This window comes from Amblyomma maculatum, chromosome 4 (assembly GCF_055883805.1).
Source record: "Amblyomma maculatum isolate TAMU_Amacu chromosome 4, ASM5588380v1, whole genome shotgun sequence".
Lineage (NCBI taxonomy): Eukaryota > Metazoa > Arthropoda > Arachnida > Ixodida > Ixodidae > Amblyomma > Amblyomma maculatum.
The window spans coordinates 127,209,682-127,224,832 of NC_139347.1; the positions used below are offsets into that span (position 1 = coordinate 127,209,682).

Here is a 15,151-nt window from a genome sequence, read left to right on the forward strand (position 1 = left end):
TCCCTACAAAGCAAGGTGTTACGCGGGAAAGCTGGCTCCAACGCGTCGGGCTGTCATCGTCGGACAAGCGCCAGGAGCTCAGAGTTTGTGGCCGCCACTTTTCCTGTGACGCATACCAGTATAATCCCAGTTTGGCGCAGCAAACTGGCCTCAACGTGAGACGTCAATGCCTCAAGTCCGACGCTTTGCCGACGCAGTTTCTCCCTGGAATGGTAAGTTTTCTGGGTTGCGAGTTATTGTGGAAACACGCGTAGCATGGCTCGGAGTCTCGTATGGAAGTGCATGAAGCCTAGCGCAAGTTTTGCAGGCGCAGATTCCTTGCGCGCAAACCGCTCTTGCGAGAGGACCACAACAAGTTAAGGCGCTGAAAATGTATGAAAGGGAGCTCTCGCCCTGCGGCGCGCGGATAAGAAAAAAAAAAAAAAAAGGCAACCAGCGCACATGGAACCATGAATTAACATACACTAACGTGTGCGCGAATACAACAATCGCAGTATAATTTGCCTGGGTGGTGTAGTGGGTTAGGGTGGTCGACTGCTGTGCCCAAGGCACAGCGGCCGCTTTTCGACGGAAGCGCAAGAAAGGTGCCCGCGTACCGGTGTGGACAAAAGTAAACGGAGCACGCTTTTTCTTCATTTTTCACTCGGTGCATATTTGAAACTGGTAGTCGTGGTATGCGTGGACCGGTAGCAGACGCAAGTGCCCTTTCACGGACAAATATTTCCTGATCTCCAGTGAGGAAGGCGTTATTTTAATTTGACTGAAAAAGCCTAGCTGCTCCGTTTACTTACGTCCGCACCTGTACATGTGATGTGCGATGTCACTCAGTGGTGTGCGGCGCCTCATCTGAGTCGAATTTGGGGCGTTGAACCCCATAAACCAAGCCTGACTTGTAATAAAAAAATACCAGCACACTAATAACAATACAGACCAACTGCATCCCCCCCTCCCCCATCCACCTAAAGATATGCTTATTTTACAGTGCGTTTAGTCTACTCTTGATCTTTGCCTTTTAACACCTGTATATGCATGTCTTTCTCATTCATGAAGCGGAAAATTGGCTCGTTATGATACAATTAATGAAAGGAGCCAGCAGTCGAGTCCAAGGTAAATGTAGGATTTTTTTAAATACTTTTGTGGTTGATATTGATCAGAATTAGTCCTGTAACGATTTTAGGCAGAAAGATAATTAAATACCAAGTGGAAGGAAAAATAACATGTGGTATATAGATAAAAAAAAAAGAAGATATCCCCTATGACCTTGCACTTGCAGACTGTTGTCTCCTTTCATTCTCATTCATGTGCAGAATAATAAAACTGCCATTAACACAATGTTGATTACGCACAAATTTCCTTTCTTTTCCTAGCACGGCAAACCATCATCGCCAGGAAGCCCGAAAGACCTCGGCACTACACAGGTTTCCTTTGGACAGGTTAGTACTGTTATCATGGTATTAATAACAATGTATATATACTTTTATATTTATATTTATGTATATTTAGGCCACATATATAACTTTAGAATATGTTGCACACATATATGATGGCTCTATTGCTAGAAGCTATATAAACTAGCACAATTGTTGCTATGTCATTATGCTTTCATGCAGTTAGTTATGTGTTCAACCATTGCTTCAGGCACCTACCGGAGGTGATCCAAATACCACAGCTCTTCCTGTAGAGGTGAGAATATTTTGGATAGTTCATTTTGTCCAGTGGATGATGCAAGTCTTTTGACATATGTACATGCTTAATTTTCAACTGTACTGAACAGCTTTGTATTATATTGCATATGATGGCTCTATTGCCCGAGTAAGTAAGCTATGCAAACTAGTGCAAATGTTATGTCTGCTTCCATGCACAAGCTCGATCATCGCTTGAGGCACCTTCTGGAAGGAATTAAAATGTAGCTCTTCCTGTATAGATGAGACTATTTTGGAGTTCAAATAGTTAATTTTGTTTAGTGGATGATGCAAGGCTTTGGTGTGCACTGGCACACCAAAAAAAGAAACTCGGAGCACATATATTAACTGAATTAACATGGGAGACCCGACGTTCAAAAAATAATGAGCTGCTGGATTGTTTCATGGAACAGTGTATTAGTCGACTGTCCTGCACTGTGTCTTTTGTTTGTGCTTCTAACATGCCTCCAAATTTTTCAGGGCTCTTGAAACTCCACAAACTACAGCTTGTCTGTGCAAATTTTTTAGTCATATCAGTTCTCCCCTTTCACAATATTTGTGTATGTGTAGCAAGTTGACAATGTTTGCATTTTGTTACGGGCAGTTCACTTTATGCAGCACCTGAAAATGAAAGCATGAAAAATTTCAAATCTGCAACCATCATTATAATTATGAATATCTGTCTGCAGGAAGCATCACCAGCGGGGCCTTCAACTACTCGCACGCATACTGTGGCAACACAATGTGGGAGTGCCATTCTGTTGGTAAGTCATTATTGATAAAGATGTTGTAGTGTTGTGAAAATGTATTAAAGAGCTATATGATTGAATACATTAAACGTAGATGGGGTGCTTGCAAATAATTTTAAATATATGAAATTTTTCCAGGCACACAGGTGTCTATAGGATTTAAATCTCTAGTCAGCACCAAGGTTCAAACAGAGAAGCCTGCCACCAGAGAAGTCTGTGGCAGGCTGCTATCACTGGCCAGTTACCGCTATCACTGGCCGCTCGTTAGAACAGAACTTCTTTCATCCACTTTTGTGCAATTGCTGGCTATGGCAGGCAAGAAAATTTGTCATTTAAGCACTGTTCATTAGGCAAAAAAAAAAAAAAGAAAACTTGACGAAATACGTCACCTATGTGTCACATATTCACTCATTCAAACCTGCAAATATACCCTCCCTGTGACCAGAGGTGGGCATTTGACCTCAAAAACCTCGACCTCACCTCAAATTCAAAACATTTTTGGCGACCTCACTCAACCTCAACCTCATCAATTGAGGTTGAGGTCCCCCAGGCGACCTCACCTCACTTTTCAGGTGACCATTGGCGACCTCACTCAACCTCACCTCCAACTCAAAATGTGAGGTTGAGGTCGGGCGCTCGACCTCGCAAAAAAAAAAAAAAAAGAATCATTAAATTAAACCGCAACTTAAAGCAAATATACATTTCTCGGTAATCCTGGGGTATATATAGGCTAGCCAGAATTTTATCGTATGAAGGCTGTATTTTACTCGTAATTTTATACTACAATTAATATCCTGGATAAAAGCAGAGAAACTCTGGACACTACATGTACAACTCTGCACTAAAGTGGCAATCCTCTCACCCTCCTCGCCTACCCTTTTGTGGTCGGTTTCAATCTAAGGCCTACATGGGTACCACGTTACTACCCATAGGCCCATAATGCATCCCATCTGACCCACGTGAATAAGATTCGTATTAGAAATAAAACAAGCCAGTTCTTACTATAAACTGAAAAGACCAATGCTGTTGACCCTAGTGACGACGACAACAATGCCGATATGCTTTTTTTCTTTTCTTGTCACATAGCGCTAAACAGACAGGGACACAGCGAGACACACGGGACGGGCACTTTTTTTATCGCCCATCCCGTATGTCTGGCTGTGTCCTTGTCTGTTTAGCGCTATGAGGCAAGAAAACCGACACCAACGCGCCCAAGCTTTCATCCTTGCTCTTTTTCTTAATTCGAAAAAAAAAATTGATGATTGCCGAGCTTTTTTTTAATACACTGTACATTGTTTTGCGACAGAATACATTAAATTAAGAAAAAATAGGAATACAGTCGTGCCTCGTTAGTATGAACGCTTTGGTTTCCGACAAAAACTGTCCATAAAGCGAGTCATCCATAATAACGAGTCATGAATAAAAACGAAAAGTATATAATTGAGAAAAAATTTATAATTAATGGCTGCTGTTTTAATTAATTTGGGTATATAAACACCGCCGAGATGTCGTTGCTACCCTCTTCTCGAAAAATCCGTCGACGCGAAACGTCATGTCTGTTCTTAAACCCTGTCAGCCACCGTCTTTAGTAGCTGAAGTCAGTAACGCCTAGACAGAGCGTAGAATAATATTTCTCAGTAAACATCTCCCTGTTTTACTGAACAAAAATTGCGTAAGTCATCACAGGTAAAACCTATCAAGACGGAGGAGAAGAAGCACCCATAATGTTGCCGAGGCAGCGAGCCTTCTCTTGAAGCATTTCGTCGCTCACGACAGCACCATTCGCGTACACATTCCCGAACCACATTAACAAGGCTGACTCCATTTCTTCGAACTGTGCTTGGCGCTGTCGGACTGTGGCTTACGCTGTGATGCCGGCGTTGAGCCATTTATCGGAGTCCTGTAGTATATATAGATGGTATACCGTCGACCTGGCGAGGCTGAGGCCTAGTTGAACTTGGGTCCAGTCTTTCACGGCTTGGACTGACTGAGATGGCTTTTGCCGCTTGTATTCACAGATTTCCCGCTTCGCGCCTAAGTTCAGCTCCAATCGTTTGCGTTTAACTCCCACCATGCCAAAAGTCAGACTAAAGTTGAGAGTTACAGGCTCCTGCTTCTTCGCACTCTTTTTCCCTAGTTAACCTCCTGACTTTCCGTTCTTCTGATTCTCTTTCTTGCCTTGTACTGTTTTTGTAAGGAAGCGAGGGAGTCAAGTTGGCAGGCTACTATATAGAGGGCTATCAAACAGCCCTTTCCTGTGCCGTTTGTATGTGTTCCTATGAAACAAACACTGCAAGCTGAAGTACAGTTTAGAACGACGACTAGCCGACTACGAAGAGCTCAGACCTTGTCAAGGCCGCATCGTTGGCTCAAGGCGAAGCCGACATGCGGATCGCTGTGGTGCAAAATGCGGTAGTTCGGCAGCGCAACAGTGACGAAAACCAGGAGCATGAGAAGGAAGGGCGTCCAGGACGGGACGCCTGGTCCTGGCTGCGTGGTCGTCGCGTTTCTTTTGTCGCTCTACTTCGTGAGTTAGTCTTAAGCCTGACCGAAAAGAGTTAACGGCTTCATGGAACACACTTTGTGTTCTGGGATAGAAAAACTTCAGTTCCCACCCCCAATTTTGGCGCTTGTCCCCCCCCCCCCCCACACACACACACACGATATAAATACTTGTACGTCCGAACCGAATACTGGATGCCATTTCGCCAAAAATTCTGAGACGAGCTTCTTTGGGGTATTCACTTGTTTTCCTTTGAAGAATGAACTAATAAATTTCACGGTGGTGTCTCCGAAGCTGCTTCGCCGCATGCACCGTAGGTGAATCTAGAGAAACCGTTTCCCCGTTACTGTCGTATAGTTACAGCCCATAAACGTAAAATAAAGGCAAGAACAACAGAAAGGAGGCGAGAAAGCAGCCCGGAGGGACCGCGCCCCCCGCTGTGCACGCGCTCCTCCCTTCGTCGTCCGTCTGTAGCAGACATGGCAATAATTGAATTGCAGTAGTGAAATTACTGTAATTGAATTACTTTTCTCGGTAATTTGTAATGTAATGAATTCCTTTCTCGGGTTGGTAATTTAGTAATGTAATGAATTACTTTTTGGCAGTAATTTCTCAGCAAAAGTAATTAATTCCTTTCGAGATTACTTTTACTAAAGTGCACCACTACTCCTTCAATAGTCAACGAAGTAGAGTGCCGCGAAAGCAAGAACGACGTGCGGCAAGCGAAGCCAGCGTAACGGATCGGCGAAGGGGGACAGATTAAGCATAACAGTGCGTCTGAGACCTCGTGTGTAGCAGGGGCAACCATTCTCCAAGTAGCAGGATACAAGGCGTCAAGGGAATCCCGAAGGGAGAAATGGTGCAAAAAGGCTGGAGCTGAAAACTAGTTGCGAGCGCGGCGCAGCGGCACTCCCTGCTGCGTCGGCTAGTGCACAGTGGTGCCTGGTTACACTCAACACCACGGTGCGAGGGAGGATTGGGGCTGGGGGAGATAGGCGGAAGGGTCCATGACGTGAGGCACCGTGGCTTGAGCATTACTGAGCAGTGAGCACAAATGTGCCGACGTCGATTCTTGGGACTGCGGAAGCAATAAATAACCTAGCTTCTTTGGGCCCTTCAAATGGCGGAGACAGCTCCGTGCCAGCAAGACGCTGGGTTCGCCGGTCATTTCACGACTGTTCGACCACGTGGTATTTTTTTTTGTAATGGCCCGTGCTGTAGGAGAGAGGGAAGGAATAGCTCTCTGGGACAGAATTTGGCGGGAAGACGAAAGAATGTGTGTCCTTCGCGTCCGAAGAACAAGCTTTTGTTTTGTTTATTAGCTTTGATTAGTTTTTGCATGGATGGAAACTAGAAAGTAATTTAAAAGTAATTTAATTTCTCAGTAGAAGTAATCGTAATGTAATTTCATTACTTTTTAGCAGCAGTAATGAGTAATGTAATTTATTACTTGTCTTAGATTTTCAGCAAAGTAATTAGTAATGTAATTTAATTCCTTTTCAAAAGTAATTTTGCCATGCATGGTCTGTAGGCATCTGGTTTCGCTCATGCGGTGAATGCCCAACTGTCCAATACACAACTAACCAATACACACTAAACGGCAATGGCGTATGTGTGCCAGCTCCGCTTTCAGAGACTAGATCGAGGTTTCCAATATTTGCAAAAAAAAAAGAAAAAAAAAACTAAATGACCGCGCGGGTAAGTGGAAAGGAGGGTTGGGCTATGGGCCTCTGAAAAAGAGCCTAATGTGAGGGAAGAAGCCCGTTCTCTTTTCGGCAGTGTACGAACTTAATTGACATACAAGAAAATATATATAAATAAATACCATGTTGACGAAAGTAATAACAAATATCGCACACTAAAAACAGAAGAGAACTGCGCTTCCGAGAGCTTATAGAAGGTTTGAGACGGCATTCCTCAGTGCTAGCATGTAATTGGCTTCACATCACGTACATTAAAATTGATCTTTTAAAGAAAAAAACAAATATCTGAAAAAATTATTCCGACATCTGGCCACAAAAATTTCTATCCGATTGATTTGTCCGTCTCAAGCAGACGGGAGCACAAAACAGACACGTTCAGTTCGCCACACCAATTCGTCCATTTAGACACCAAAATGTAAAGCCGGAAACCATCTCAATACTTTCTAGCTCATAAAAACATGTAGGAGAACGCTGTTCTCTTTTTTTTTTTTCTGCGCCTGAATAAGAGATTTCAAGAAAAACCTGATATTATGAAGTTAAGAATCCCTTACTCTCCTCCTTCATCCTGCATTGCTTGATTTCAATAGAATTTGAGAGAGAAATAAAGGGCCTTAGCGGAGCGAAATCATTCTTTTTTCATTGCGCTTGACTGCATACAAGCCCCATAGATTTTTTTGTATTTTCTATCTCGGCAAATGGTTAACATGCGCATGCGTTTTCCTGTATACCAGTTGCGTCTTATAAGATGTGCCGTCCATTTCATCCCATTGCAGTTGCTCGGGGTCACCTGTGAATCGGTATAAGAAACAAGGTGCACAAGACCAAAGAGAGGTTGTTCTGGAAAATACAAGAATATAAATTTACAGGACCGAAATATAGAACGATGACGTACAGTTCGAAAGGGAGGACTTCGATAAAATGCCCAGATGGTATTGTGCCGGTTTTTCTGGTTTGTTCATGTTTGTTTTTTATGTCAGTATCACGTCCCCTAACAATTTCGCTGCACCATTTTCTGTTAAGTTTCCGTGTAATCTACAGCAGGGTCCTTTATCGTATGTAAGGCAGCAGCCGTTATAGCGCCTGGAAACGGGCATGCACAAGACACAGTTCTGCTCCGCGCCGTCTGCGCAAAGACAATTTGCTTCGCTTTTTAGTTTGCTGCTTTCTTTGCGCCCTCCGACAGAAGCACCGCAGGTCAACGTGAGTTATGTGCTTTGCGCGCTCCTGGGTGTTTGAGCCTGCCGCAAGCATCGGCACAAACAAGTCAGAGGAAACGGGGGTGGCTGGCGGGGGGCATGAGGAGTTCGTGAAGTAAAAAAAAAATATATCTCCTTCCATGTAGACCAGAGGGAAGCGGTCTCGGGCTGCGGACATTACGGTGGAATGCCGAAAGCTGGGCAGGGGCTGCCGCATCCGGTCGTCCGATTGGGGGGTAACCAAACACCGAGAGTCGGCGGGCACACCGCGGCAGTACGCTCGAGCTCCGCGTCAAAAGGGGCGCTCTTCGAAGAAAGCCGCGGCAACAGCAAAAAGCCTGGACCTCACAATTTCGACCTCACACAATGACGACCTCACTCAACCTCAAACTCACACGTGAGGTTGAGGTCCAATTTCGTGACCTCACTCAAAAAATTTCGAGCTGTCACCGACCTCGCCTCAACCTCACCTCACTCCGTGAGGTTGAGGTCATTTTGAGGTTGAGGTCGACCTCATGAGGTCGAAACCTCATGAGGTTGCCCACCTCTGCCTGTGACACAGTCCATTCGAATGATAGCGTTCATAACTCTCATGCATGGCTTGACATGATTAAGGATGTGGTAATACTCACAAGGGGTCAACAAATATTGCCTTGATGAGTCTATAGAGACCATGCCTCATACATACCTTGCACACCACTAATCTCGGACGTGGTGTTAGGATATTCACAGTTGTGTCAGGTAGCAAAAGGCAATTTTTCCTTACACAATATGGTCATGCTGTGTCTGCCTAGTGTACATTAGTGCTGTCTTTAGAGCTACTACGGAGCCATCACATGCACTTTGAAGTTTAATTTTGCACAAATATTTGAACAAGTCACTAAGATGCACAAGGATATTTGATTCTGTTGTGAAAAAAATATATGTTGCGTAGCCCTAAAGTGTACCTAATTTGCCATGGCATTTTTCTGTTCCCTGTTGATAGAATGAAAAGAAAAATGCATACCTACTATAAACTTTGACACCAGCTTTATTTAGCACATTTTACAGCCAAGACATTCCGAGATGAACATCCACGGCTGCTACGTATTAGTTCATAATATTAACAATTACATGGCACCAATTGCTGACATCACTGCACTTCTTTTTCAGCGACCATCAGGATGAAACGGCCCAGTCAGCGATTGAGGAACCCCTCTACAAAGAGCGAAAATTCCTTGTGTTCGAGGGTTGCCTGCGGCAGCTTCTTGAGACATGAACAATGTGCGGGCAAACAAGAACCCTTTACTTTAGCATAGCGGGAAGCCTTGTGACTGTGAAGGGGACATGCTCACTGCAACATTCTTTCCTCTGGAAAAGCCAACCACTGGTTGAAGGAAAAGCAGCAAGAAATGTCCTTCTGGCTGCAGGCATCTTGTTCTCTGGCTGCGGTATAGCTTCAGTTCTTTGGTTCCTGCAATCCATTGGGGTGCAAGGCATCACAGAGAGGACCTACTACAACTACCAACGGGCATACTTGCTACCTGCCAGAAATGAGGTTTGACAATAAGGATATCTCTCATACAACATTCAAGTCAAAGTATGTCATTAACTCGATAACTATATGTTGCATCCTTTCATGACAACAACTTCAAGCTACAATGCAACATATAAAACATAAAATGCAGCATATATGCAACAGCGGAGGCATTGCAGTGCAATGCACCTGCTACTGCACTTCTCTGTTGCCTTTGGCTACATGTTTAATAGACCAGCTGCATGCTCTAGTATTGAAGGCATAATTTTTGCAATATTTTTTTTTAGTAAATGTGCTGTGAGAAAAGTGAAAAACAATGCGGCATTTGAAACCTGCCCCCCTCATCCTAATATGCATTAAGGCAACCACATGACTGAAAGTTTGTAGCCTCTAAATTGAACATCTCCTTCTTTGCAGCTTTTTCAGCAAAGGCAAGCAGAACTTGCTAGTGAGCTTGTAGGGACAACAACAGACCTGGCAGGGGATGGTCGCTGTGACTCGCCAGGCTACAGCGCAAAGTACATGACTTGCAGTGTACTAGCTGTGCAGAATGGAGCCATTTTGCACACTGCACAAGTTCAAGTCGGCGAGGTAATGCGACTCATCCTTTCCGACAACTGAGGTTCCTCCTAACATCACATCCTATCGTACAGCATTTCAACCCTTCTGCTCCAACTTCAGTGCACACGGACGCAAGTGGCATAGGCCTCAGTGCTGTCCTCGTTTAGCGCTATGACGACTGTGAACATGTGATTGCTTACGCCAGTCGGACTCTAAGCAAGACTGAGCACAACTACACCATCACCGAGCAGGAATGTCTCGCGGTTGTTTTCGCCGTGCAGCGGTTTCGCTGCTACCTGTACGGAGAGCCTTTCGTAGTAGTAACCGATCACCATTCCCTATGCTGGCTACTCAATCTCTGTGATCCGTCTAGTCGCCTAGCCCGCTGGGCACTTCACTTGCAAGAATACGACTACAGCATTTCATACAAAAGTGGCCGACGGCACGCAGATGGAGACTGCCTCTCCTGGTTGCCACCTGCCACGACGGAATGCGACGCGGACAACTTTGATCATTACGTCACTGCTTTATCTCAGATTTCCAAATACTCATACCTTTTGAACCGAGGAACACACCGATCAGCATCTGGAGTCGTTCTTAGCTGCTGCTCAAGACCCAACCTCGAACAGCCAGTTTTGCCTATGCCTATGTGATGGCCTGCTATACAAAAACGTTTACTCTCGTGGCTGCTTGCTCCAGGAAAGTGTCTTGTTTTTTTCACCGAGCCCACGACCAACTTGTCGTCCCCACTCCCTGTATGGCCGCCGCTACCGGCCAACTCTGCGATTACGATACCTCATTAGATAAGAAGGCTGTGAGAATCCGTTTTGTTACAGACTGTCGGTTAATTGAATATTCTTTTTGCCTTTGTTTAAACCTTGACCTGGCTTAGTATTTTACGCTGTGTTTTTGTGTAACTCTCGCCCTTACTTACTATCTCTGGAATACTTGCTTTGTTATTTTATAGTCTTCTTTATCGCAGCTTATGCTCATTGTCGGTTTTTTCTCTTGTCATTTATTGAGTCGTTTTTTATTACTATCATGTCCTGGTGTTTTATTAATTTTTTTTATGCAGTGTAATTTGGACTACTACCTATATATGTTGCCATTGTGTGTTAAAAAAGTGACGCATAAATTTATTCCTTGATCACACACCAACACACGCACTTCACTGGTTGACCGGCCTAACTTTTAACTGTGTTCTCAAACCTCATAGAGGGACGATGGGTAACCGTAAAGTGGATCCCGCGCCTCTGTTAATCGTTAAGGCAGGGTTTGTGACAATATAAAACAGACCAAAACTGCAGGAAAGGTATTACATATGCTAAAAAATTACAAATAGGTTAATGAGCTGCAAGGATTCATGGGATTTGCCAACTTTGAGAAAAATTTGTGGCACAACCTGCATACTCTAGTGCAGTGAAAAGAACTGCTCCCTCCCCCCCCCCCCTCCAAAAGAAATTGCACGAGTGCACTCAATTCTGCTTAGGTGCAGTAATGTGAAAGCACTGCGAATTATGTCACACTGCTTAAATTGGTCCCACATTACGCTAGCAAACCTCGGCCGCACTCGTCCAGATGGCGTACGTGTATGCCATATTTACCCAGGTTAAATGAAGGAGTGGTGCAGATGGTACTTCATGAAGATCACAATGTTTGCCGCACAGCTGAACAGTATGTTGTAGTTTGAACTTGATGAAGAGAATGATGCTTACTGCACAGCATGAGAGTTTGTTGCAAAGTGCATTGCTCGTACCGTAGACGGGGAATGCCTCAGCCCACATAACCAAAGCAGAAGCCAGTGGAGGCCGCTTGGAACCGTCAAAGCCGACAGCCCACCATCACACACCCACGTAACTGGTCGGAATGCTCTGCCCCAAGGCAGGTGACCTCTTCCCCTTGGATAAGTGCTCCCTTCTTCTCTCCTTGCAAATTTCATCGTGGTCTTTTTCTGCAAAGCTGTAAATTCTTCAGTTCTGCTCCTTCTATCTGGTGCTCTGTTCTATACTGCCTTTCGTTTTCCTTTGACTATCCTGCACAGATGAATAAAATGTAAACACCAACACTGGAAAAAGCGACCATGAAAAGAAGCCACAGAAGAAGAGATATGCGGATAGAAAAGCGACAGTAAAAACTAGAAACATATTCACAGATCTCAAGGAAGCAAGATAACAAGCCAAGCTGTCGACAAAGTTCAGGCCCCAGAAATTGCAAGAGAACAAGTGAAAAACATCCTTATCAACAGTGCCAAATGAATGAATTATGAAAGAAGCTCCTCGCTCTATAAAATGCCAGAGGGATAAATATTAGAACAGGCAATGACAAGGTCTCCCAGCCCAACTAAGTGATTCCTGCGGTACAGGCCACAAAATGAGAAGCATTGGCTACCTTAGCTGGCAGAATTTGTGTACATATATTCACTGTGAAAGGAGAGCGATATAATGCACAGTTAGATACAGCTGATAATCAAAAAATAGGGGATTATGTCGAGGCATGACAGCTGGTGATAGCCGAGACAGCTAAAATAAGGCTTTTAGAGCATTCGCTCTACTTCTCCCGTGCACAAACCTCAAAGTGAATGCAATGTTGACTTTGAACTCTCACGCTGTGCAGCAAACAATGTCATCTTTATAGCTTAGACATGAGAGCACTATGCTATTGCCACAACCTATCACACCTCGTAGTAAAACTACAACACACTCTCCTCTGTACAGTAAACATCGCCTCCATCAATTTCTAATTGCAAGACATTTTCGTGCGCTACAATGATCATCGTCTTAATGCTTCATCTACTCCTTCCCCTTCATTAAACTTACGGAAATACACCATGCACATACGCCACCTCACTATAGACGGAGGTTGCAACCGTGCCAGACAGCCTGCCGAGACCATTGAACAAAGAGAAGCCAGTCTAGCCCATTGCCAAAAAGCTGAGCAAGGGTGCAAGCGAGCCAAGGTCGAAGTGGCAGCAGCAACTGTGACTGCGGCCAATGGCTAACGCTCATGAAATTTGGTTCAAGGACGGTTGAACCTGCACAACGTTTTGAAAATATGCAGCGCTGCCCCTACACTTTGGCAAACACACCTGAAAGGGACCAGCTATTACTGCAGCTTGGAGATAAGAAATGTAACACTCTGCAAGCGTATTAGACTGTAAACAAATTCAAATTAATAATTCAGATCAGCAAATCCAGGAACAAGAGTTGTGGTTTGATCTGTGCTTCACCTGTATTACTCCACTGCTGGAATGGATGTATTCTGCGATTTGTTGTCATGTATTCACTACTAGGAGTACCAATAAACAAACCTTCAAGCACTCATTTCATTGTGTCAGTATTGAGCACTCACACACTCGGTATCAATCAAAACACAGAATGCTTGTGCTGCCTCGGCACAAGCATTCTGTGTTTCGATTTTAATTTTTTTTTTCTATAAAATTCCATTCCAAATAAATGAATGCTTATGGTAGATGCTTGGAAGCATGTGCTCAAGCAGACTTGGCAATGCTCAGCATTGTCCTCCATTCTGGATTGTTTTTGGATGTGTATCTTTTTTTTACTAGGATTTGAATTTTCTTTCCAGGCTTTATTTTTCACTAACAGTTCTACACCTTTCTTGCTTCGATATCTACAAGTTCTGGCACTTTAGAGGAATGAGATGTCTGTTCTTAAACAGAGCCACAAAACAGACACTTGACGCAGTGCATAATTTGGCGTTCATAAAATAGCATTCTCTATTTTTCCACCTTAAAAATAAACGCACTTCCATGCACCACTCGAAGCAGTGCGCCTGGCACACGTGATAAAGTTTAGAATACAGCATGCAGTGAAACGACAATCACCTGAGATTAAAGGGGAGGGTGCCTGAATCCCACGTAGCTCGCCGACGGAAATTCACGCCGAATCCGGCAAACGACGCAGGCTGGCAGGGCCACCCTGTTGCCTTCGCCCAGCCTGCCCCAAATCCACTTGGTAAACAGGCGGCAGGCTATGAAGCGGTGCTGCCTGAAAATAACACGCTTTGCTGTAAACGGATCATACACACACAAAAAAAAATAATGCGAATCTGTCACCTGACGCTTCCGCACTACCTACTTGTTTACATCTCCGTCTCCATCGATGTTCGCTCCCTCCTCCTCTAGCGCAATGTGCACAGCCCGAAGGACTTCGGGCGTTAGGCACACGGAACGCTGGGTGGATCGTAATGCAGCCGCCGTCCTGCTGGCACACCACCAGCACCTCCGGCATGCTGCGGCAGCACACATCTTCAGGTGTGGGCATGTTTTCGCAGCGGCCGCAGCGGCACCTGCGCATAAGTAAAATGTGTAAAGGCCGCGAAGCAAGCACGAAATGGCATTTCGTGAAATAAGAAAGTTGTAATAACTTATGTGCAGTGGCGCGTGCGCCACGGAACGCACCATGGTAGGCCGTCGTCTCCGTTGCCAGCGGGTGGTTCAGAAGGGCCAGTCGATGGCGTGCTGCTGTCGTCGCTGTCTAGCGGATCACGAAACGGAGTATAATCATATGGATCAAAGTCCAACTCGGCAGCGGCTTCACGCAGCCTCGCTTCGAGCTCGGGATCCATGCGATCCATGGCGACCGACACGCGAACCGCCGCAAACACGAAGGGGAAGAAATCGGAGCACGACCGGAAGTAAACAAACCGAGAGTCGGTGGCGTCACTTCGTGACGCATTATGGGCGGGGCGTCGGCCCGGACATTTTCTTTTTTTTTTGGCCGGCGCATCGGCGTGTATGAGTTGAGGGCTACAGTGACGGGAGAGGAGGAGCGTCATTTTTAATATGGAATATCTGCGCTATTAAAGATGTTAGCCTAAATTTTTTTTGCGCTTTGCTGACTAGCGAAGGCACGCCGACCGCTCGTGCGCCTTTCTTAAGCACGGCTTCAAGCTTTTCATGGGCCCTTTAAGGTTTCGGGCCGAGTCCGATGTCCCGTAGCAACACGAGCAGCAGGTCCAGGGCGCTTTGCACTTCATAAAAAAAAAGAAAGAAAGAAAGAAAGAAAGAAAGAAGAGGCACGTCCGTCCGTGCGCTTCATGAGTGCCGCGGAGGAAGAGGCATGAGGGAGGAGAGTGAAAATAACGTGATATCCGGTTTTGTCAGAGCTTTCACAGGAAGCCGCTAGGTGCGGCGATTTCAGAAACATTCGTTGAAATACTTACTTTGCGCTTCTTTCTGTTCATAAAGTTTGTTATTTTGGACAATCTCAGTGCGATTGCTAC

The 15,151-nt window shown here is 45.0% G+C and overlaps 1 protein-coding gene across 2 annotated transcripts; it reads right to left on the reverse strand.

Moving 5' to 3' along the window:
* Positions 1-8,859: 8,859 nt before the first annotated feature.
* LOC146192345 (uncharacterized) lies at positions 8,860-14,521 on the reverse strand. Of its 2 annotated transcripts, XM_084602447.1 has the most exons (5): positions 14,328-14,521; positions 14,005-14,158; positions 13,752-13,914; positions 11,515-11,943; positions 8,860-9,286 (listed from the first exon to the last, which is right to left on the reverse strand). In XM_084602447.1, exons 1-3 carry the CDS (start codon positions 14,501-14,503, stop codon positions 13,804-13,806), a joined length of 441 nt encoding a protein of 146 aa, XP_084458573.1. In that variant the 5' UTR covers positions 14,504-14,521; the 3' UTR covers positions 8,860-9,286; positions 11,515-11,943; positions 13,752-13,803. The 2 variants fall into 2 exon arrangements, with proteins under 2 accessions (XP_084458573.1, XP_084458574.1); XM_084602448.1 differs by lacking the exon at positions 11,515-11,943.
* Between the last annotated feature and the right edge of the window lie 630 nt (positions 14,522-15,151).

Excerpts from the sequence above, each read along its gene's own strand:
- LOC146192345 (XM_084602448.1), bottom strand. The coding sequence starts at position 14,503 with ATGGATCGCATGGATCCCGAGCTCGAAGCGAGGCTGCGTGAAGCCGCT. Across the intron at positions 14,159-14,327 it reads GGAGACGACGGCCTACCATG|CATGCCGGAGGTGCTGGTGG; the intron begins GTGCGTTCCGTG and ends GTGCTGCCGCAG. Across the intron at positions 13,915-14,004 it reads GGAGACGGAGATGTAAACAA|GCAGCACCGCTTCATAGCCT; the intron begins GTAGGTAGTGCG and ends TGTTATTTTCAG.